At 44.7% G+C, this 25,339-nt stretch overlaps 1 protein-coding gene across 5 annotated transcripts; it reads right to left on the bottom strand.

Annotated features, from left to right (window-relative positions):
- Nucleotides 1-8,583: 8,583 nt before the first annotated feature.
- Nucleotides 8,584-19,682, bottom strand: CHAMP1 (chromosome alignment maintaining phosphoprotein 1). Of its 5 annotated transcripts, none has more exons than XM_042867817.1 (3): nucleotides 19,605-19,682; nucleotides 19,047-19,162; nucleotides 8,584-12,234 (listed from the first exon to the last, which is right to left on the bottom strand). In XM_042867817.1, exon 3 carries the CDS (start codon nucleotides 12,173-12,175, stop codon nucleotides 9,362-9,364), a length of 2,814 nt encoding a protein of 937 aa, XP_042723751.1. In that variant the 5' UTR covers nucleotides 12,176-12,234; nucleotides 19,047-19,162; nucleotides 19,605-19,682; the 3' UTR covers nucleotides 8,584-9,361. The 5 variants fall into 5 exon arrangements, with proteins under 5 accessions (XP_042723751.1, XP_042723753.1, XP_042723752.1 ...); XM_042867819.1 differs by having other exon boundaries at nucleotides 19,062-19,162; XM_042867818.1 differs by lacking the exon at nucleotides 19,605-19,682 and adding an exon at nucleotides 19,314-19,400.
- Nucleotides 19,683-25,339: the final 5,657 nt, after the last annotated feature.

The following is a 25,339-nucleotide window of genomic DNA, read 5'->3' as shown; positions in this document are numbered from 1 at the left end:
ACAGCCACCTTGCATCCACCATGAGTCCAACATCACAGCACTAACTTCAATACCTCAGCACCTCCTGGACATGAGGCAGCACCATGAGGGCATACGTGGTAAGGGCAGGAAGCCCAGCTGTGCAGCGGGAGCTTTGTGGGATAAATTCTGTGCTTTCTCCCTGGGTTGTGACTTAGAGGTGGACTGGGGGACAACCCAAAGGCACCCCATATCTCATGTATCAGAACACAGCTGTAAGGGCAAGGTGCACACACGTGTGGGGAAAGCTGTGCTCTGCAGGATGGTCAGGTAATGGAAAGGAGATGCTGGGGAAAGGAGTCCTGTTCCTGGCTGCAACTTGCTCCTTGCAGAAACATGTCCACAAAGACCTCCTTGAGTACATCCCCAGAAAAAAACCATGATGCTTCCTGCACCGAGCTGAGCTCAGCATGGTTGGAGCTCGTGTCCAGCCATGTTTCCTTTACAGAAGCTGTGCCGTAAGGTCACTGTGCCGTTCTGTTGGCTGTTGGAGATTCTGGGGAACAAAAACATTGGATGTAAGCCCTCCCCACTGGAGTGAACTTCAAAAGGATATTAAAAAATCACCGACATTGGAAGTATTTAAAGAGGAAGGGTGTTTTGAGACAGATGGTGACTGTAATTAACTTTGGCATTTTCTCTTATAAACCACTGAGTTTAAACTCAATTAGCCAGTGATTTTTTTCCCTTCTTTAATTAAATAAACCCAATTGCATCTCTTCAGCAGCCAGCCTGCATGCAAACAACCCAGAGGCCAGCTGCAAGACAAGCCCAGCCCAGCCAGCAGCCACCACAGCACTGGACAGCTCGGGGTCCCCCAAGGTTGTGCTCAGCACTGGGGTCCCCCAACAGGGCCCTGCCCAGTGCCCACACCACCCCAAGTGCCTGTGCTGCATTTGCAGGATGCCCGACACGGCTGCGGCACAACAGTGTCACTGCTGCTGGGCTTGCCAGTGGTGGGGCTTTTGTGTTCTGTGTGATTTATCAGCCAAACTGGAATCTTCACTTCAGCTGTTTGGACATAAATGTCCTGACATAGCGCAGAGGAGATAAATCATTCCAGTTGTGTTGCAAACGCAGAGGTATGCAAACCCTTCCTTGCAGCTTCAAGGCTGCAGAGAGGGCTGTGCCAGCAGTCCCGCCCCGCATCATTTGTCATAGGCATTTTGTCAGTTTGTCCCGCAGCAGGACATCACTGCTGAAAGGAGCATGTGCTTCCAAATGATCTGACCTTGTTTTGTATTTATTGTTCTCAATATAAAGAACATGGGTTTTAATACAAAAACAAGTGCTCCTCCTCCTCCCTGGGAGTCTCCAGAAGCTATCTGGCCATGGCCCTGGGCACCATGCTCTGGGTGGCCCTGCTGGGGAGGGGTGGGCCAGAGGGACCCAGAGAGCCCTGCCAGCATCAGCCACCCTGTGGCTATGTGGATTGAAAGAGCCTTACAGCTTCACCTGGGCTTCTTTAACCGAATGCGTCAAGGGATTTCTTACCAACAGCTTCAGAATATCTAATGATGGAAGTCTTCAGACTTCTCCCTCCTGATTCTTTGTGCCTCTTGATTGCAGTGTTTCACTGTTGAATAATTCCTAAAGAAGTTTGAAAGCAAGAGAGTTCTGGATTTTTTTTTCTCCATAAGCAAAGCAGGAAGGTTTTGGGTTGCCATGGCAGAGCTGTTACCTCTGTGTGTCCCTGTGTTTTCGATGACAACACAGTTGTGTTAAGGCTAAGCTGACCATTTGGCTTACCCCCATCAAATGAGTGCGAGGAGAGAGAATGCTGGAGCAGGCCCAGGCCCTCTTGTTGATACAATCTAATGCAGGACAGCAGTCTGGGGGCATGTTTGTACTTTATAACTGTAAACAGCTTTTGTCTCAGGAAGTTGAATAGCGCACGGCCTCATCCCAGCAGAATTCCTGGTTCTGGTCCTTCCATTGCCCTCAGTGCTGCAGTCAGATTGTTTTTTCAGGGATGAAATCAGTCTTTGAAATACCGGTATAAATAACACACGTGCTGTGTGGACAGGACACGTGTGCAGCAGGGAAGGGTTTCAAAGAAAATAAACAAGTGCCTTAAAACTGAGGTCTTGCATACAGTGGTAGAGAGGCTGGGCTCTGTAGGGCCAAAATTAATTCACCGCAACGAGGAGGAAAGCCCAGAGCTCATTTCTGAACCTATTGTTGAGGTGCTGTTATTCCATACGCGTGTTTAATAGGTGTAAAAACGATGCCCTATAGCTGAAGTACTCATACATTGCTCTGCAGCTCCCTCTAATGGATCGTTTGGCCAGAAGGGGGCTAAGGGCAGCAAATGCGATAAAGCAGCGCTCGCTGCAGACTAACACCGAGAGCTCCGCATCATTGCCGCTGTTATCTCTCCCCGTCCATTCCTCACTTCACTTTTATCTCAGCAGCTATTGCAGCTCGGCTTCTATGAGCTGAGGGGAGCAGGCACAGCTAAACAAGAAGGCGAAGGGCTGCAGCAGGGTGGGAGAGGTGGGAGACACTGGGGGACAGAGCTGGCACATTGCTCTGCAACCTGCTGAGTCCACATCAGTTGAAGTCTCTTAGGATCAGGGGTCTAAAGAATGTATTATGGCCTAAAGGCTGCTTGGCCTTCAGTTCTGAACTTTATCTTGGTTCTGAGATTTGCAGGAAGGAGGACATGAGGGAAAGCCGTGACAAAATCTCTCACATCTCAACAAGTGATACCCATAAAAATCATATTTCATTTGCACACACGACAGTCTCTTCCCATCACATTTCTATCTCGTGCTTATGCACACCAGCAAGATTCACTCTGATCCTTTGTGTCAAGCCCTACCTGCAGACAGCCACAACCCCGCTTTTTTTTTTTTTTTTCAGAAGAAGATAATATTCTATATTGCCTGTTATTTCAGATTCTGACTTTGAAACCACAGTGCTGTTTTAGAAGTGGAGGAAGAAGAGCAATGGAAAGGGCACTTGGCAGAAACAAGAGGAAAACAGTATTTAACAGAGTGCTAGCACCAGACTCTTTCTTCTGAGAAGAGTGGTGATGAAGTCTGGGCACAGGCTGTCCAGGAAGGTAGAGGAGTCACTGTCCCTGGAGGTGTTCCAGAACTGTGTGGATGTGGCACTGAGGGACGTGGTGGGGGTGGTGATGGTTGGACACGATGATCTTAGAGGTCTCTTCCAACCTGCATGGTTCCATAATTTAACCTCTACAGAAATAATAAATTGATGCAGTGAATGGTTTGAACTTCAAGCAATGGCACTGACCATTCAAGTGGGTGCTGCTGTGCCTGTCAGCAACAAAGAAAGTATTTCATTTAACAGGACACAGATGAGAGCACCTGAGGTGACTTGTGGCAGTGGATTAATTCAGGATATAAGCTTTTGGTCCACGTATGGCATTCTTGTTTGCTAAGCAGCATGTATCTCCTAGCCACCATTCAGCCCTACCTGATTTGCTCTGCCCCTTCTGGCTACTAAAACCCTGCCTGCACCACAGCAGGATACTTTGTTTAACCACTAATCCAGACGCCTGCAAATGATTCCCATCCTTAAAAAGAAATTTACAGCCAAGACTTCTTACAGACTTGTTTCTGCTTTGGGAATCACACAGGAGAGCTGTCCAACAACGAGAAGTTAAGGAATGGTGCCTGGATTAAGGCAAGCAGTAATCCCCTAAATATGACCTACAGCGGGGAGGTCACATCCCTATCTCTTTAGTGCACATATGCTCTTCATGTTAAGCCTCCTGTCCCATCTGTGAGGCTGCACCACCAATATATGTGTCACTGACACACTGAGACATATCAGCTACAGAAATCTGATTTCCTCCAACCTCCTCATCTGGTCACTCTCAGCTCTCTGAAACAAACCAGCACAGCATGCCAGTGGGCTGGCTTACATCTGCAGCAACAGCACTGCTGAGCAATTCAGGTCGTGTTTTTGGGAGAACTGAAGGAATTGGAGCTTTCTTCAGTCATTCCAACAGCATTGCTCTGTGATCACATACAACTCCAGTCCCTCCAGCTTGTTGGCCACCCTGCAAGCATTTGTGCATATTGCACACACTTGATCCAGACTTCCTTTCACCTTGTCATTTTTCCTAAGGTGTCTCCAGATGCCATGCTGTCCACATCTTTTATTTTCCACTCCTTTCCAAAGTTACTTTCACTTAAAAACAGGTTGTGATCTGCCTTTCCTAATCAGCTTTTCCACAGAATGACAGTATCATTAAGGTTGGGAAAGACCTCTCAGATCATCCAGTCCAATCACCAGTCCGTGCCCACCATGTCCACTGACCACGTCCCTCAGTACCACATCCACAGAGTACTTCAACAGTGACTCCACCTCCTCCCTGGGCAGCCTGTGCCAGTGCCAGATGCTGTGCGACAAACACATGAGCATCTGACACAGGTAATCAAGCAACAAGTTCCTGATACCGATACAAATCTCAGCTGCAGTCTAGGTGCAATTGGAGCTGCCCCACAGCCTGTCAGCAGGGCTCAGCCCAGAAGCCAGGGCTCAGCTAACCAAGCTCTCAGCATGTATACACGATGTATCCACATTGCCTGGGGTTATAACTTATGGTTTCAGCACTCTTTCACAACCCATAAAAAGAATCTTGCCTGGAACGGTCAGTGAAATACAGACTAAGAAGGTGGAGGCACTGAAGGAAAAGACCAGCCCAACAAGCAGCTGACTGATAAAGTAGATGTGAGGAAATCACACAGCTGAGTGACCAGGACACTCCTGCAAGCATCTCACCATGCAGTCCAGGATTCAGATGTTCTTCCAGCATTGCCATAAGCCCATCTGAGTCCACTGTCCCTTCTGTCCCTTTGTTTTGAGATGCAACATCCCCTGTGTCCAGTGCATGGGGCCTGCAGCTGCAAGGCAAGGCTGGTCAGCAGGCTGCCCTTGCTCCACAACACAAGGGAAAAAAAGCAGCCAGTTTCCAGCAGTATCAGCAAACTGCTCCTCATTGCCATAACGCTGTATGACTGCAGAGTGGACAGAAGAAAGGTGGTTATGATGTACCACAGGGGCAAGGGAGAAACTGCTACTTGTCTTTTTCCTCTTTTCCAGAGAGAACTTGCAGTTCCATTTCCCTGAGCTGAACATGAAGGGACAAGGCAGCTTCTTATGAAGTGGAGATGACAACGCTTCGCTAGTGGCAAAAAATAAAAATAAAATAAAATAAAATGAATAGATCTAACCTTGTGATTGTACAGCTGGGGAAAAAAATAGTCCGCCAAATAAAAATAAGCAAAAATTACTTTGATTTGGCTTCTATGAAAGGGACTAAAAATAAATACTTCTTTCAGAGGCCCTTTCTCCGAACAGGGGATTATGGAGGACACACAATCCTTGTATCAAAACACTGAATTAGTGAATCCAAAATGGTCTCAATTTTAAAAAGTGGTTTTTCCACAGTTAATTTGCTTATTAATACAAGAACCATTAGTGTTATATTAATATTCATGCTGCAGTGGTTGTACTCCAGATGATTCCTTTGATCTAGAACTGATCTACCAGGACAGACATTTAGTTACTCCTGGGTATGCTGAAGGAAATTAAAATATTTACTGCTGAAAATAACAATTATTGCAAGAAAATCCAGAGAATTTGAATGTTGGTGTTATACCCAACTATAAACTGAGCGTATACACCAAAGTTGGGGAATGATTGTACTATGCTGACTTACATTAGCATGCATTGTTTGTTACTGCAACAAAACAAGTGTTTCCCAACATTTGGGAAGCAGAGAAAACTAACCTTCAGACTTCTGTGCCATCATGAGTAAATTACTTGGTGTTTTTTGTTGACTTCCAGTTCCCTTGAGTCTTTCTACACTAAAATGCAGTCCACAGGACGTACCAAGCAGTAAGCCTCAAAATGCATTCAACTTACTTACATACAAATAGCAGCAGTTAAGTCATTTCTGAGTCTTAGAAGTTTTGCAAAACCAGGTCGAAAGCTTTCTGATATTTTATATATATAATTTTCAGTGTCAATTATGTGTAGGATGCCTATAGCTGTGATCTTTAAAAACAACTGATCAACGTCCAAGTGCTGATCCAGCCTGACTGTGCCTGCAGTTAAAAAAGCACATTTTGGACTTCTCCTTTGACTAAGAAATCCATTAGAAACCATTTTGTGTGATTGATTTTAGTGCACGCTGAACTAAATCATACAAACCTACAGGAAAGAAAATGCAAAGCATTATACGTGCACCAGGAATTGTTAATGTTACATACCTGAAAAGAAATTAATCGTGTTTTTTCAGATTACTACAAACCATACATAGAAAGCTTGGAATTCAGGTGCAGCCCCACACATCCATCTATTTCCTTCTCAGTTTCACACTCACTTCCATAAATCTCACATTCTCCAAGTTTTAAGTTGATTTATCTAGCTTCGATACTTCCTTAATCAACCTTTCTCACTCCCCATGGAAAGTAAGTACCAGAAGCTATGTATGCAATTATTTGACCACCACTTACTTACACACAGAATCACACAGAATCACAGAATCACCCGGGTTGGAAGGGACCCCAAGGATCATGTAGTTCCAACCCCCCTGCCTGGCAGGGCCACCAAACATACACATTCAGATCAGGTTGCCCAGGACCCCGTCCAACCTGGCCTTAAACACGTCCAAGGACGGAGCATCCACAACCTCCCTGGGCAGCCCGTTCCAGGGCCTAACCACTCTCCTAGTAAAGAACTTCCCCCTAACATCCAACCTAAATCTTCCCTCCTTCAACTTAAAACCATTTCCCCTAGTCCTGCTGTTATCAGCCCTTTTGAAGAGTTTACTCCCCTCCTGGGTGTAGGTTCCCTTCAGGTATTGATAGGCTGCAATGAGGTCACCCCGCAGCCTTCTCTTCTCCAGGCTGAATGCCTACTTACATGGAAGTCTGTTCAGTCCTGCTAGTAACAGCAGCACAATGGCAAGCAGTTCAACTTCTTCCCCTCTCCTGCCCTTGTTAAAATATTATGTATGAGCTCAGCAATAGTTGTGGTGACACAATCTGCTATACTCAATCCCTAAATTATTTTACATGATTAAAAAACTGTACTTAAAATATACACGAAAAATCCATCTTCAGCTCTAAAGAACTCACCTTAATTTCTTTGCAGCCCCGCTCCCACAGGAGTTCTACGCTTCCTCTACATTTGAAAATACCATTTCTAAAGAGATCTTTTTTTTTTTTTTTTCCTCAAACCAAGGTAATCTCTTCATAGCTGTATGCATCACCTATGAATCACTGCATACCTTGTATAGTCTGTGATACTGTATGTGGAATTTGTTTTTGCCTACTGCATTTCTCAGTACAGGCTATCAATGGCCTTCTGGTGGAAGGGTAGGGAACACCAGAGAACTGTCTTCTTTATACCTGACACACGTAATAATGCTCTTTTTCAGGCATGAGCAGCCCACATGGTTCAGACAGGGAAGGAACTGCAGTGTCTGTAATAGTTGTACTGTATAGAAACCTCTTGATTTTTTTCCCCAGTTCCTAGCCCCTAACCTGATTGTGTTCCTACACCAAACTTCACTTCCAAAAGCAAACTGAAGTTAGAACAAATCAGTTCAGAACCCAAAGGGTCTTCCTCATTGAAATGAGCCAGATCCATTCAGATTCCCACCAGATCATCCTACACATCTTAAGGACCTCAGAGCTAGCAGTGTGTACAGGAGAGGTGAAACAGCAGTCTGAACACAATACACACACCAGAAACGTCCTTCAATTTTCCATAAGCCATACTACTTCCAAGTCAAACAAATCCTACCTTGATTTCTTCCTGTTATCCAATGGCACGTGGCATATTTTTAACCAAAGGGCTGTGCCAAGATTGATTAAGTCATAGCCGCAGAGAAAGACAGCTTTTACACAAAGTAAAACTAGCAGAGCTTTAGTAGTCAAGAGCTGGATTAATGAACTAGTTGCTTAGATTTCTGTTCTTGCTCAAAGAAAGAAAAACAATCTAGAATTCTATTCTTGAGCCCATGGAAATACAAAGATGATGCTGCAATTGGCAGGATGGATTACAATCGCTTCTATGTAGGAGCAAGATTTCCTGCAAAGTGCTCTTAAGAGGAAGCAATGAGAAGACACCTAAATATAAAGCCTGAAATGCTTTCTTCCTCCCTTCCAGAATTCTTGAAACACAACACAGCAGGCACGACACAAGCTTCAACCAGATCACTCTGAAGCTCTCAGGTAGGAGCTTACAGATGGAGATCTCCCAGTCCGACAGCTTCTTGTTTGGTTGCTGTTGGTTTCAGGGCTGCTTTTTTTTTTTTCTTTTAATACTACCACCTTCCAATTCCACACTGACATGTACAACTGCTTCAGCCCACCCACGATTCAGCCTAGGGAAAATGAAACCTTTGTACTACCTGCATTTATAACCCATGCTCCTGCTGGATTACGGAGTGCTTACGTGAAGTACGCAGAGCCGAACTCTAGGGTGATTTTGCATCTTTTGTTGCCAAAGACAATACGTTGAACATGAAAAGTTCTGCTCTTGATTTGGAGGAAAAGAGAAATGGCCAATGCCAGGTTGGGGTGCTTTCTTTTATTGTTAAAAGATTAAAGCATAACATTTCACCAGATACAAGAAATGTATTTTTTCCTGACATTACAAACATCTGAATTATCAAGAGAAAATGTTGAGCTATACGTAATCTGACTTAATCCATCAATTTAATGTATATTAGTTCATGCTTAACACATGGCCAAAATACATAATCACAAAATAAGTACCTCAATGCTTCTAAAACTGAGACAAGAAAGACAGAGAATTGAGTGCAAGAAATTTCCAACAAATGACTATACACTCAATTACAACCTCAGGGCCAAGTTATTCCAGAAGGGTTGGTAGTTTCTCGTGCCTGGCTCATTCACTTTTAATTTGGTAAGAAATTTCATCTTAAAAATTTGATAAAAACATTTTTAAAAATAAGACATCTAACAAATGCAAAAAACCAAGCTCATTCTTCACAGAAATACATGGGTTGCTTGCCACTCCAGTCCTTAATTGCCTGTATGTTTTACAAATCTTTACAAAACTAGTTTGCATCCATTTTGGTTTCAAAAACATAGTACATCCAAAAAAATATGACTCTACTGATGGGTAATAAAAAGACATGGACATGTATTTAAAATGACTTTGAAAAGTAAATAATTTCAGTAAAACATCTATAAGACAAGTTAAACATAGTACAACAAACCATGCATCTTCTGACTTGTCAGATCAGCTAAACTACTCGGATAACATACAGCAACACTTCTGAACACTGTTGTAAATTCAGCTTTTCTAACACAAGGAAAAATACGAGTTAAATTTGTTCTTCAAGTGGTTCAAGGCTGTCCAAGTGTTTTTTAGGTGTATCATCATTATGACGGCTTTGGCAATGGGTTAAGTGTTTCTTAAAGCCTCGGGGAAAATTTGATTCAAAATTACAACGCGGACACTTCAATAAACTTTGACCATGAGCAGCAACATGGTTTTTAAGAAGGGACTCCAAGAGAAAAGCCTTGCCACATATCTTACATTTGTACGGGCTCTGCACGTTATGCTTGTTGACTAAATGATGCAAGACGGCACCTTTTTTCATCGCACGACAGCAACAAATTTTGCAGTAATATTTCCCCTTGCCACGCTTCATATACTTTGCTATTTCTTCCTCAGAAATGAAAGCCTCTTTCTCTTCGGTAAATTGAAGAACGCACTGCGGCTGACTGGGAGTAGTTGCACCTATTTTGCTCTCTATGCTGTAATCAGAAGATTCCATATCATACTGCTCTTGGTCACTGTTGGATTCTCGCTCCTTCATCTCCATCGAGTCCATCTCTGCTTTTCCACACTCACTGCTATTCAGTTCAGAATCTGAATTGTCCTGGTTTTCCTTCCTGGGCTTCTTTTTGGGGCATGAGTATAACATGTCTTCGGGTGATTCTTTGGCTAATATGGATTGTTCATCTGGTGAGAATAAGTCATCCAGTGGTTTCTGATCATCTAAACTGTGAGAAAGAAAGTCACTCTCACCAGACTCACTGGGTGTCTGGGGCTCAGAGGAAAAACCAGGAACACATTTGTGGGACTCGGAGAACAGGATGTTTCTTGGGATTTCAGAAGGTACAGTAGTTTCACTATGTCTCTGGACATCAGAGGACATAGAAGCAGCAGGTTTCTGCATCTCAGAAAATACAGCTTGCTTTTGAATATCAGGGGATACAGCAGATTTCTGGGAGTCAGGAAAAAGAGCTTGTTTCTGTGTGTCTGGAGAGACAGAATGAGCCTGTTTATGGGCCTCATTGAAGAGGCTGTGCTTCTGAATTTCAGGAGAAGTTGATTTCTGAGACTCCAAAAAGGAAGCATGGTCCTGAACTTCAGGGGAAATGGGAGCAAGTTTTTGGGCTTCAGAAAATAGGGCATGCTTCTGGACCTCAGGAGAAACAAGAGCTGACTTCTGCACTTCCGAACATAAGGCATGTTTTTGGCCTTCAGTAGAAGCAAGAGAAGCAGACACCTTATTTTGGGTCTCAGAAAAGACAGCGCGTTTCTGGACATCGGGAGAAACAGCAGGATTAGATTTACGTGACTCTGGGAACAGAGCTCTTTTACGAGGCTCAGGGAAATGGGATCGTTTCTGAACCTCGAAGGAAGCAGCAGAAGTGGACTTCTGAGTTTCAGAAAAGAACATAGATTTCCGGGACTCAGAGAGTTTCCAAGATTCAGGAGACACCGAGGAAGCAGGTTTACGGACCTCGGGAAAGAAAGAAGGCTTCCAAGAGTCAGAGGAAACAGCGTGACTGGATTTCCGAAGCTCAGCAGAAACAGGGGAAGAATGCTTCCACGTATCAGGGGACAGAACAGGTTTCCAGCCTTCTGGGTAAACAGATGAGATGGGTTTCCATGGCTCAGTAGAAACAAGAGTGGACTTCTGGGATTCAGAAAAAGACGTCGATTTCCACGAGTCAGATACGAGCCTCCTAGACTCTGGTGATGCAACAGGGCCAGACCTTCGGGACTCGGGGGCAGACCTTCGAGACTCTATGGAAGCCTTTGGAGCCCAGGGAGAAACCGTGGAAGACTTCTGCATTTCATGAGGCGCAGATCTCCAGGGTTCAGGGGAAACGGTGGGACCAGGTCTCCACGACTCTGGTGAAACTGCAGGAGCGGGCCTCCGGGTTTCAGGAGAAGAAGCAGAAGCAGGCCTACGCATTTGAGAAGCGTGCCTCCGAGGCTCCGGAGACACAGCCGGGGAATACCTTCGTGGTTCAGGGGATACAGCTGGAGTAGGTTTCTTTGGCTCTGGTGACACACCCGGGGAGTATCTACGGGGCTCTGGAGACACGGCTGGAGAATGGCGACGGGGCTCAGGTGATACAGCAGGGGAATGACGACGGGGCTCTGGAGACATTGCTGGGGAATGGCGACGGGGCTCTGGAGACACAGCCACGGCCGGTTTCTGTGGGTCTGGGGACCCTGCAGGGGCTGGCTTCTGTGGGTCAGGGGATGCATCAGGGGATTGTTTCTGTGGGTCGGGGGACGCATCAGGGGATGACCTTTCTGAGTCTGAGGACACAGCTGAGACTAATTTCTCCAGATCTGGAGACACAGCCTGAACTGACTTTTCTGAATCTGGGGACATGATCTGGGCTGGCTTCTCCGGCTCAGAGGAAGAAGTCTGAGCTGACTTCTGGGACTCTGGGGACACTGACGATTTCTGAAGCTTGGATTCAGATTTGGGGACTTCAGGAGAAAGAGCAGGTTTGAGAGACTCAGGGGAAGGGGTAGACTTCTGGGGCTCCACAGCACCATTCTTTTTGGAGGAATCTGAACCTCCTTCTACCTGTCCTTTCCGCTCCTCATTCCATTTCTCTGGTGCTGCATGTTGTGCCGTGATGTGATAATACACGTTGCAATACATCTTGCTGGTAAAGAAACATTTGTGGCAGTGGAACAGTTTTGCACTTTTTTGATAAAAGATAAGTTTCCCCAAACCAGCAGCATCCATTTCATCACAATACTCTGGGTGTATGGTGCCCATGTGAATCTGTATGTTTTCATAGTCCGTTCCTCTGAAGCTGCAGTGATCACACTCCAAGCGTTCTGTGGTTTTACGCAGTATCTGCAACATGTCCATTTTTCTACGTTAATAGTCTTCACAGCACTTCACCTTACAAAGAGCAAGCTTCAGAGTTCCTGAAACAAAGGGGGGGGGGGGGAAAAATCTGTACAGTTAGCTCTCAGTGTTCATTTTAGTTTTGTCAAATAACTGTATGTTCCCCCCCCTCCCTCCCATCATTTTCAGAAGCATAAGTTTTGCACGGGTACTAACTACTTCATAAACAAATGCAAATATAGGCCACTCTGGTTTTTCCAAGTCAGCTTGCATCAGTAGAACTTGAAAAAACAAAGCTTTATCTAACAGCAGGCCTTTCTAACAATGTAAAAAATACATAAGTAAATTCTAAGAAAAGAATCCAGGCAATGAAGAGTTAAGTTCACATTCCATTTGAGAAACATGACTTGCTTTCTCAGTTGTCCTTTCTTCCAAGACGTGGAGTGTTTTCGTTTATGTTATGCATGTAAACTGAAATCAGAAAGTACTTTGAAACAGTGCCAGTAAAAACAAGCCATTTCAAAACTGCATTCTCCATCATAAAATTCTGGAACAAATTAAATGTTTTTGATAAAACAAACAAAAAAAAATTCAGTAAGATAACAGAAGCCTAAATCCTACGCTCTGCCTTCTTCCATTAAACACTATTTTCCTTTCACTAATTACATGAAAAAATAAAAGCCACTGCTCATAAAAACTTTATCTATTGTAAGAACAATTTTTCCATTGTTTCATCTTGTTGCCCTAATAACATCAACAGTGCTATCTCAAAAACCAAACAGCAGTGACTTTTATCCAATCTGTGTGCCAGTCCTCATATACAAGATGTTTTGTTTGTTTCGGTGCAGGATGGCAACGTCTCAGAATTACTGTTTCTGTAAGACCTCATAAAAACCAACAAAAACACAGAAATGCTGCATCAAGAATGCAAAGCATTTATAATAATTTTGCTGTATTCCATCATCTCCATCAGAAGCTACCCCAATTACCTACCACAATAAATAGAAAATGAAGTCTGAATGATGTCTAAGCCACTTCCACCTAGACATGGATGTTACCACTGCTGAAAAGGAATATTTGGACATTTCTCAGTACTTATGTGAATTGCACACTTGATTTTTTTTTTCCACGCTACCACATCAACCTAATTTGTAAGACATACATCCAGATGTATCCAAAGTTTGTGTGTCAATTTAACATTATTTTTCCTGCTTGAGTGTATTTATAGATTAATAACTAGTCAAAAAATATGTTCCCAATGCAAGTTTTCTCAATTTACTCCTACAGCATTATTTTTAAGCTCTGGTTTCTTATGGAAATGAGACTTACACAAAAACATTGCCCTTCAGTGAATACCAATCAAATTGGGCAAAGCAAGATAAAAGCAGGTTACATTTCTACAAGTTTTGTGGAAAACAGAAACCGAGTAGCAGAAGGCTAAGGAAATGTAACCACTGAGGTAAAGGCTGAAGATTTCACTTAACTGTTACTGGTTCTGTTCAGCTTATAATTAGAACACGGCCAGTATACAACCAGTCTTAAAGCCTGCAGAACAAGCCGTGTCTGACTCTGGTTATAATGAGGGACAGAAGGAAAGCAGGCTAGCAGTACTGCTGAAGGATGGCATGGGCACAGCAAAAAAACCCAGCAAGGAGCTGGCTGAAGGTCAGAGGGCACACATTCATAGGAAACAAAGGTTCACTGGTATGGTGGTTCATGGAACGATGACTTTGCACATGCTGGATCTACGTGCTTTACATTAAGTACAGGAACAGGGAGCTTTTCAAAACAAGCACGTGTTCCAGTCAAGAAGCACGGTGAGTACACAGACAGAGCCTGAAGATGAATCATGCTTTACATGGATGAGGTATGAGAACAATGTGCATCTACACAAGAAGTAACTGCATGGCTCTACAATTATTGTAAATTATACAAGAACTCCTTCCAGTTCAATGTTCCAGCACTCCGAGGAACCACACAACGGTCTGTATCTGTGCAATAGCAAACAACTCGCCAAGTGGAAAAACCCATAGCAAGCCTTGTCCTAATGCTCCAACAGATCCAGAATTCCTCAGGAATTCAGGTTCTCTTCCTTTTTTTGGCTGAGAGATTTGCAGCAATGGGTGAGAAGGAAATTTTGAAAGTCAAAACCAACAGACTGATCACATGGCGCTATAGGAAACAAATGTGTTTTAACCCAATCTCAGCAAAACATAATCAGGACAATAACAACACACTGCACTAATCACATTTTCAGACCTGTAAGAGAATACAAATTGTCAATAAATCTGAATTCTCCATTCCCTCCCCCCCCTCCATGGAGAACAAAAAAAAAAAAAAAAAAAAAAAGGAAAAAAAGAAGTATTTTCCAACTGAAAAATATCACAGTATACAATACAGTTTTCCACGCAATCTCTTCTACCTTTTTTGTGATTTTCCTCTCCTTCACACAGAACCTGCATATTGCAATTTCAGGAGCTGTCGGTTACTTTCATCTCTTAACTCTACTTCACCCAGACTCCATCCTCTGCCTTTATTTGGACCTCTTACTTCACAATGAACATTTCCATTTTCTTTCAAATACAACATGAGAAGAAGTCCCTGCCTCCCTTCCACAAGCTGTCCCAGTTGCTGCTAAGTTTATCTGACCAGGAAGTGATTCTAGAAGTGGAAAACTTACAGGCACTTCCTCATTCTCATCTCCAGATATTAAAGGGTTGACATTCAGGGCTTTAATATATGAGTAACATTAAAGAGTTTGGGTTACTTTCTCTTGCACTCACCATGATTGATTTTTATTACTTCAGCGCACCGTAGCTGGCAGTCACTACAGAAGTGCCTCTTCTGCTGACATCTCTACTTAATTTAGGTGTACTACTGAGCAAGAGATCCTCAGTACTGCCACATCTTAGGCAATGACTATACAGAACAGTAACTCTAGCTTTAAAGTAGCTATTCTGAGACCAGTAACAAATGTGCATGGTGCTGAGCTACTACTAACTTGTACTGCCATTTAAATTAAGCAGGTTCACTGAGCATGCATCTGAACAGCCAGTCTGTAAGACTTTCTTGTTAACATCCTTACTCACTTCTCCTTTTGAGCTCAAAATGCCACTGCTTCCACATATCCGATTATTGCCCTCCTCTATCTTAAAGTCACAGAATGATTTGGGTTGGAAGGGACCTTAGAGACCACCTGGTTCCAGGCTGCCATCCAACCTGGTCTTCAACATCTCCAGGAAGGAGCACCCACAGATTCTCCGGACAGCCTGTGCCAGTGCCTTACCACACTCATGGTAAGGAATTTCCTCCTTGCATCTAATCTAAATGATAGTATCACAGAACCACTCGGGTTGGAAAAGACCTTAAAGATCACTGAGTCCAGCCACAACCTAACCATACTACCCTAACTCTAACAACCCTCCACTAAATCATGTCCCTGAGCAGGACATGATTGACACAACAAATCAACCCTCCTTTAGTTTAAAACTCTCATGTCTTACCCCACTGCTATGCACCCTGATAAAAAGACCCTCTCCAGTGTTCCTGCAGGCTGCCTTTTAAGCATGGAAGGCAACAACGATGTCTCTTCTCCAGGCTAAATAACTCCAGCTTTCTTAGCCTTTCTTTGTAGGAGAGGTGCTGCAGCCTCCAGTCAGCTATACTCAGCTTTGTCACATGGATAACTGCATGATTTGTATTTCTCTTTGCCTTCAAGCAGACCATATTTTAGACTGGAATGTGCCTTAGATGCTGCCTTGCATAGTTGGGTGCAGTTTGAAGAACAGCAAGTCACTGTTTTCCCAACAGCCCCAAGCCAGCCAGGCTAGCAACCATGTGGTCAATAACCAAGTTTCCATGGCTTGGGACCTGCATGAACTGTGATGTAGCACAACATTTGCTCAGCAGCATCTTTGAGACAACGCTAAACAAGGTGGACCATGCTGCTTCTTCATAAATGCTTCAAAGCAAAACTCAAAGGAACCTACCTCTACACTGCTCCAACTCCGGCCCATAAAAAGGGTAAAGACCCAGCAAAATGCCCCATGTGCATTTGACCAAATAGTAAGCTCAAACATTGCTCTGATCATCTGGAAGTCCCTTCTGAAGAAGTGTGAATCTCAGGATGAAGATCAAGCAGCATGCATGACAAACAAGATCCCACAAAAAACAACAGACATGACATGGATGTGGGAGTTTCTTTCAGACCTGCTGAAGATCCCTAAGATTAAAGAAGAGCTGCTGTCTGCACAAGTACAAATAACTGCTGTGCAGTTTTTCTAAATGCTCTGTCAGGTCCCAACCCACAGCTGCAGGACACACCATGCCACAGTGACTGCAGCTGAGGCTTCGTGCCACTTTGCAACTACACAGTGCTCTGGATTACTTAATTGCTATTGCTGCATCGCCTCCTGCTTTCCTCATTTTGCAGGACAAAACAAACCACAAATGCAGATATAACCAAACAGAACCAATTAACTATGTAAGAACACATTACAAGTGAAGCAGAAGGTTGAAGCCCTGCATTTACACTTGCCCTGTCCACACGTTCTGCTTCAAGACCAAGTACTGACAACAAAAGATGCCTCTACTACGATTCTGGAGTTTGCAGTAGTACTTCAGCTAAGGGCAGCCAAGGCTTCTTCAAATTTTTCCTGAGACATTAAGATTTCCAGTGAATCTGAACAGCAAAGTTCTCCTGTCTACAAACTCACCATACCCAGTTATCAAGCATGGCAACAGCGCTGGCACCAGCTCAGCTCTTAACTCGACCGCAGGTTTTTCCTGGCCTGTAGGGATACAGATCAACACCCAGGACTCAAGTGAAAATCTGATGAAGGGACTCAGCTTGTGTTAAGCTGAGCAACAGGAACAGTCCAAACTAATGCAGAAAGCAAACAGATCTCCAGATTCTTCCCCAGCAGGACTTATGGCCACTTCAGACTCAGTTCCAAGATTCAGCATCTCACTGTTTGTCAGGATCCCAGTACAGGATTAACCATTCATCCCAACACCTCTCACAAACCTCCCAGTGGCATAAAAGAAATCTGCAGGAGACCCTGCGTACCAGCAAACATTGGCCCAGCAGTAGGCAAACACAATGACACTGGCAACTAACAAAATGTCTCCACTTCTCAATCCCATTTCAATTCCATAGCTACACAACTGTTTAATAAACATTTTGTACTCTGTTGCAAAACTTAATGCATCTGTACAGAAGATAAGCTGTGATTGTCATGAGGCAGTGCCAGTGAAGCAAGGAAAGGCTCAAAGCTAAAGATCTACACTGCCTGTGAACATAGAAAATTACAGGTTGTTTCTAACAGGACATGTAGAATTTCAGAATATGGCAACAAGCAAACTGTTGTATCATCCTTCAAAACCAGTCCAACCTGGTTCTTAGTGACAGAAAGAGATATCCTTCTCTTCCTCTTGATAAAGAATTGATCCTAATGAGAGACAAGCAGAGAATGAGGATGTACAAAGCACATCAGGAGTGCAGCTTCAAAGGCCCTCAAAAGAAAGTCATATTTTATATGATTCCCTATATCCACATTGTTTTCTCCGTATCCAGTGGGACTTAAAAATAGTGCTGTCATCCACACAATCTTGAAAAATGAACAACATACTAGCATGAAGAAATGGTTTCCAGCAACCTCTCACACAAGTGCACAACACCATTCTATCAGTTCACCAAGCAAAGGACGAAGTAAGCCTACTCTCCTATAAATGTCTTCCTCAGATAATCCTCCCACTTTCCCAAGCTACCACTTGTTACAGCTTTGCTTTGCAGTGACAAACCCTGTCACCGCATAAGAAAGATGGCTCTTCACTTTCATCAGCAAAGCTCAGGCAAACACTTCAGCCACATCATCTGTCAACGAAGATGGTTGACTGTAAAGTTAATACCCAGCACCAGACAACTGGATACAGCTGCACCATCGCTTCCACCAGCAGGAACAGACCAGACTGCCACTGTGTTTAACCAAAGGGGAAAGTGACACATTCCTGCAGTGCCAAGAACTAGGTGGTAGCTGTCTTGTGGCAACACCATGCTTGGTGTTCACACACCTGAACCTGTGTGATGGCCAAAAAGAAACAGAAGCTCAGCTCCCACAGTGGTGAAGCAGAGCAGGTGCTTCCCAGCAATACACAGAGGAGATGTGAGAGTCGGCGCAACACATGGAGAACAAGAGGCAACACCATGCTCTTGCTAAACCACATAGCCCACAGGAACCTGACTGTACCAAGCTGCCCGCCACCAGCCACCCCCTTTGTGCAGTGCTCCATGAGCAGTGATTGCTGGGTCCAGCCTTTAGAACTGCACTAAGAATGGAGGCTCCAACACCCTGACCTCACTAGCCACCAACACTAAGATATGTGCTAGGAGAGCAGGCACCTGGTCCAGCAAGGGAGCTGTTGCACAATGCAGTCCCAGGTTCAACTCAGAGGAAAACTGAACAGTGACATCAGTGCTTAATGCAGATGGCTTGGAGAACATGAAGGATGTAGCACTTTACCTACCTCATGGGCCTTCTGTCTTTGCTAGAAGGATAGTCTACAGAGCAACATGAGATCCTAATACAAGACCTAAGGGCAACCCGAAGTACAAAGTATCTGACATCCACACTGTGGATGCGCCACCCCTGGAGGCATTCAAGGCCAGGCTGAATGTGGCTCTGGACAGCCTGGTCTGGTGGCTGGCAACTGTGCACATAGCAGGGCGTTGAAACTAGATGATCACTGTGGTCCTTTTCAACCCAGGTCATTTTATGTTTCTATGACATACCTACATCAAGACTAAGATAAGAAATTACCATTTCACATAATTCTGACAGGGCAGATTGCCTCTGTATTAGGCAATAAAGCACTACTAGTTTCCAAAACTGACCTCAAAATAACGTACTTCTGCAGAGCTGAGCCGATAAAGCACCACGGGATCAACCAGCGCACACAACCACGCCGTACCATACCCTTCCCGCGATGACCTCGGGCTAAGAACTCCACCTGCATTACACCGAAACAAAATGCGACGTGAGGACGGCTCAGGGAAGAGAAGAATGAAGTCCGGATCTCCACCTCCCCGACACGAACGGCTCAGCACGGCCCGCGCCCCAGCTCCTCCCGTTCCCTGCAGTAACGGCTCCCAGCTCCGTACCTCCCTCGCCGCGGGGCCCGGCTCGGCACGAGGCCGGTTCCGACCTCCCCGGCGGCATTTCCCGACGCTCCGCTCCCGCCCCGAGGTCTCCGGGCGGCGGCGGCGGCAGCAGCAGCAGCGTCGGTGGCCCGGCGCATCGCCGCCCCCCTGCCTCGCCCCCACCCGAACCCCGCGGCCCCCCGCCCGGCGGCCCCGAGGCGGCCCCGGCGGAGGGGAAGGCCCCGGCCCGCCGCCCGGGAGCAGAGGAGCCCGCTCGGCGCCGGGGAGGGCCGCCCCTCCGACCGCACTCACCGCCGAAGCACCTCCAGCGGCCGGGCACAGCCCAGGGAAGGAGGCGGCGGGCCGGGCCGGGCCGGCGGCGCTGGCGGGCTCAGGCCGTGCGAGGGGCGGGGAGGAGGAATAGCAGGAGGAGGATGGGGCGGGGGGACATGGGGGGGCGCCGGGAGGAGGCGCGCGGCCGAATGGCGGCCTCCTCACCGCCCCCCCCGGCCCGCCAGCCACCCAACCGGAAGCGCCGGCTCCGCTCGTGGCCCCGCCCCTCGCGGCCTCCCGCCTTCCCTCGCCGTGACGGGCGGGCGGCGCGCGGCGCCGGTCACGTGGTGCCGCCGTGAGGCGGAGCGGCGCCGCTCGGCCCGTGGAGGGGCCGCTGAGGAGGCGGGAGGCTACTGAGGCGCCAGTGGGGCGGTCACCTGCGGGACGGCGTGCGGGGTTTCTCCGGTCCGCATCTTGCCGTGTTATATTAAATTACAGATCTAAATTGTATTAAGGGGCGAATCTCTCGTTTACAGTGACGCCTGCAAAGATTGTGTTTAATTCGGAAAAGTCGCGTTCCCTTTGTCAATTCGGTACCCTTCTTCAAGCCAGCAGGCAGATGTCCCATGTCAGCTGTCGTGCTGGGTCACCCACTCAGCCCGTCTGTGTTCTGCTGTCCTCTACAATGCTCAGAAAGGCACTTCTGTGTGAAACCTACTCTTGTCTTGCTAAAACAGCGCTAGGTGAAGCTTTGTTTGGCCAGTGAAATACAGCTTTCTGTCTGGAAACACTTCTTTGCAGAAAGGGTTGTGAAGCACTGGAATTGGCTCCCCAGGGAGGTGGTTGAGTCACCATCCCTGGATGTGTTTAAAAGCCGTTTGGATGTGGTGCTCAGGGACATGATTTAGCGGAGGCTTGTTAGAGTTAGGGTAGGATGGTTAGCTTGTGGTTGGACTCTGTGATCTTTAAGGTCTTTTCCAACCTCAGTGATTCTATGATTCACAGTATTTGTGTAGCTGTGTTTAGTTCTGCCCCTTCCAAAACCACTTTGTTATTTATTTTGCCGGCATTTTAATATAAATATTTCATAGAATCATAGAATAGCAGCTGAGGTAAGAGGTCCTGTCCAGAAAGTAAACCCTGTAGTACCTTTTTTTCCTTTTAAAATCTCCTGACCGTTGGATCTTAGTCTAGTGCTTCTGAATAAATTGTTGGTCTTTTGCCAAAGGTTTTGGGCTACTGTATCTTGGATGCAAATTTCAGTAGCAATGAAATAACAAGGTCTTTTGGTAATGTTTATTTATAGCAGTAAGAATGAGAGTCACTGTGAAGAGCTGCCACATGCCATCACCACATTGAATGAAAGAATCTCAGATGTCCAGACATAAGGAGGAATAAAAGTTACAGTCCAAACTTTAAGGTTGTATTACTACCAGCTTTGATGTATTGATTTTATTCAGGGAAAAATGATTTGGGATGTTAGTAGGGAAATCTGTGACGTTGTCACCTGAGTACTATCAGCAAACAAGTTGGGTGTAAGGATATTTTAAGAGTAAATGAGAATAAATCTATGGGTGAGAAACATATCATCTTTTTCTGTTCAACGTCTTAAATCCTTTGATAGGTCATCCACAAAAGGCAGTACCCATCAGTATCTCTTCAGCCATGTTGCAGGCTGATTTCTGCTTTAAAGATCCTCAGCATAGTGCCAGTTGAACTTGAACCACCAAAACCAGGTGCTGGCTGTCCACTGGTCCTCGTGTTCAGACAGAGGGCTGTGTGAAGCCCTTTCCTGTCATGGGGACTGAGTGATGACTTAGTGCATGCTTGGTGGAGCCGAGCTCTGCACAGACCTAGCTTTATCCTGTCAATCTCGTAGTTTCATACTGATCTCTTAAAAACATATCTTAAAAATGTTTTCTAATGGTAAAATTCAGGGGAAAAAAAAGAAACATTTGACACATGGAGCTTCTTACCGTACCTTCAGTCAAGAAAATACTGTAAAAATAATTTCAGCCATCCCCATGAATATTTGGCTCAAAGTTTCCATAATTAACAAACATAATTTGAACAATTATATCTTTTCACACTTGCATTACAGAAAGCTTTCTCCCAGAAAGCTGGGAGAAAGGACAGCCTGCCAGGACTGAGATGAAGTAGTAGATGAAGTGGCAGACAGGTTTGGTGTTGCTGTGTACAGGTTAGGAGGAATGAGCGTGGTGGTGTCCTCACCACAGGAGACCCATCTTGAGCTCTGCTCTCCCTCACCCAGCAAAGGCTTCCACTGCATCTCCATCGCTGGTGCAGAGGTGAGGAGGCCCAGATGCAGGCATGCTCTCAAGCATGCACTAATGCCAGTAAGTAGAAAAAGTTTATTGCACTGTTACACTTCTGGAAATGAAAATCTCTGTTGTTGTTAAAGCTGCTCAGCATGCTGGGAATCTGTCAGACAGCTCTGACTTTATAGTAATGGCAAAAGATATTTTGAAAAGTGACATAATTTAAATGCTGTAATTTATACTGAATGCTCCTTCCTGCCTGCTGAGCACGATTCTGATGGGAAATGTTTCTCCAGAGAAAGCACAAATTTACATTTCTTTTTCAAGCGTGAAGTTCTGTGATACTTCCCTTCTTCTGGTTTTTGAAAGTCCTCTGTGGTTTTTGTTTGAACAATAGCACATCATAGAACAGTGCACATACGAAAAAAATCATAATAGCACAAAGTTAAACACAAAGTTAATTAAGAAATTAAATAACTGAGAGCTGGGTGACAGCAGTAATTGGCTTTCTTTTCTAAGTCTTTTGGCACGAGGATATTTTTAAAAGCAACTCAGACGCAAGAGTTTAATTCCTCTCCTTTAAAGGAGGTCCATCACTGATTTTGTCTGTTTTTTGGCTGTTTGGTTTGGTTTGGGTTTTTTTTGAGAAGAGAATGTGTCCACTCCATGTTTTATATGTGTTTGATACAGCAGTTATCATCGTTTGCCACCTGAGGATCTCTGGCTTACAGTGTGGGGAAAACCGCAAGACCTCCAAAACAAAAGCTTCTGCTCTCACTTTCAGATAGAATCTACATACAAACCTCAGCAGTGCTAAAACATCAACCAAAAAACATTAACCAAAACGTGCAGTGTTTTCAGAAGGGCTGGTAGTTGTCTCCCTGATCTGCTGTAACATCAGGTGGCATTTAGCAGTGATCCGTCACACCTCACAGCCCACACGGAGGCAGTATGTTTTGTCAGCACTCGTGGCTAAGTGTCTCTCTCTCTGTAGGTACAACGGGAACAGGCTGGCACCACAGATGGGGCACCTGCATGCTTTTTAGGTTCATTTCCTTTTGAATACAAGACGTGGATGTCGGAGTGGTCACTTGTCATCAGCTCCCAGCTCTTTATGCAAAGGCACATGACAGCAAGCTAAGGCTTGTTGCTCTTCTCCTATTCTCTGGGGAAAATCTTCCAGCCCAAACCGTGTATGCAGCGTGAAGAAGTAAGCCACGTATCTCCCAAGACTTTCTGGAAATGGCTCATAGCCATTTGTTTTTTATTAAAAATAAACAGCAGAATGTGTTTAAAAATGGAATCTGAAATTGGCAGAATGATGTTTGGGAACTGAATTGCCTGCTCTTGACAACTGCTACAGGCGTGAGTGCAGATTTTTTTACTGAATATTTATATCCCACATCCGTTTCCTTTGACACAATAGATCATGACAGAATGGAGCCTAACTCCATCTTGACAGACGAGGTGATTTCCATATTGCAAAATTCTGATGACCTTGGAATCCAGTAAGAAATAGGACAACAGAAATTGAGGGAGGCTATCAAGGTGGTGAAGATTTGTATTAAAGAAGAGAGCGCTATACTGTAAAAACAAAGAAGCAGATGGCACCGAAATCAGCTGTGATGCAACTAGATACAATTCCCGTTTCTCAGGGAAGCCGGATCTACTTTCAGCAAAGCTGAATTTGCAAAACAAAGTTGCTATTGTGGAAATAAAGCTCTCACGCCACAGTGACTCTGTACAAAGACAGGCTGCAAGCCTGCATTTATTTTGTGTCATCAGGAGGCGCATAGGAAAAAGAGCAAGCACTGAGCAGGTGGCAGCTCCTCCTGCCTGGCTTTCCCTGTGAATATCAATGTTCTGGATACCCCGTCTGTGCAGATGTGTAAACCCAAGGCCAGCTTCCCTGCAGTCAGATGGGATGCAGGTGTCCTAGTTAGTGAGGGGGTGACAGCTTTTCCCGAAATATGTGAATGTTGAAGCCCTGACAGTTTTTACTGAGTCAAGCTTTCAAGTCCAATCTTTGGTAACTAAAATGTGGCAAGTCCTCAAGTGGAAGTTTACTGCTACAGAAGCTATTTAGTTCCTCACCTATAATGCCACCAAGAGATACTTATAGCCCAAGCACGCATGGGATAGTGAGAAAGTAGCCTGGTAGCCACCTTTGGCCAAAAATACCAAGCACGTGAGCATGTGCACAAGCTCTTTTTCTCTTGCTCTTACAGGTTCCTCTCACAAACAAGACCCCTCCTTGAGCCAGCACAGCTCTGCCCACGTCCCCTGGGCACCTCAATGGGTTGCAAATGATTGCTTTTACACAGACCCCAATCCATTGAACCCTGTCTGCCTCTACTGCAGAACTGTCCTGGTTAGGTCTCCTTTTCAGACCAAGTCAGGCTCTTTCACACAGCCAGGAAGCTGAGCTCAAATCACTTCTCAGCAGACAGAATAAACCTGGTGAACAAGATAAACTTTAGATGAAGATAAAACCAAATGGTTTTCCAACAGTTGTTTCACTTAAGCTTTGAAGTAGTTTTAGTTGGCCTCTCACTTACATAGTTTGATATTAAAATTCTTCTCAATGCTATTTTTATCTGTTTCTGAGGAATACTGAGTAGCACAGCATTCTACTTATGGTTTTTTTTTTTAGAGTACAGACAAAAAAAAACCCCAAACTACAGAAGATCAGTTCTTAAAATCATAGTGAAAATCTTGTTGCTTTTATTCACGTAATGCTTAGTATCTTGGAAAATACAATCAATAAGTTTTCAGTTCTAGAACAACTAAATGTTATGCTTAACAAAATGCTAAAAGAGGATGTAAAAAATAAATGAATGTCTTACAATTAACTTAATCAACACAGCAGGTCTCGGTTTTGGATGACTGTGAAACTTTCAGCTGTAAAAGATGAGTGAGTTTTGCCCTTCCATAAACATGCAGCTGTTGTTGAAACCGATGGAAACACTGTAAATATATATATATACACACACATATATGTATGTGTCTGCATCAGAGGGCAGAATCTGACTTGGATCTTACAAAATGGGACTTTGCAGCTGACACTCGTGTTTGTTTTTCTTCAAACAAATCGAACTCTCACGTGTCTCACATTGTCCAGACCCTGCAACTGCAACTCACATCAAACATCAGCATATAAAAGGTCATCACTGTACAATCACTTTTTGAAAAGTCAGTGTCAAAACCATAAAAAAACCCAGCTAATTCAAGAAAACCAGACGCACTGTTTAAGTGCTGAGGTTTGTGTTAGCTTTTTTCTGCTTCAAGTACAAGAATCCATTAAAACATAAAAGGCAGAAGTGGCTCCAAAAATGACAAACACTCTAACAACACACTTGTAGCTTTACTAACACTTGTTAGACGCTGTAGTTAATTGAAAAACAATGTGAACACAACAAGGTACATACAGACACCCACTGCCATTCCTGTGCCCTGCAAACACTGCTGGCTGCAGAGCTCCCCGGGCTGCACAGC

This window comes from Lagopus leucura, unplaced genomic scaffold (genome assembly GCF_019238085.1).
Source record: "Lagopus leucura isolate 7727_CA_CO unplaced genomic scaffold, USGS_WTPT01 Super-Scaffold_100001, whole genome shotgun sequence".
Lineage (NCBI taxonomy): Eukaryota > Metazoa > Chordata > Aves > Galliformes > Phasianidae > Lagopus > Lagopus leucura.
The sequence above is the reverse complement of the archived record's forward strand: the minus strand, read 5'-3'. Positions and strand labels throughout refer to the sequence as shown.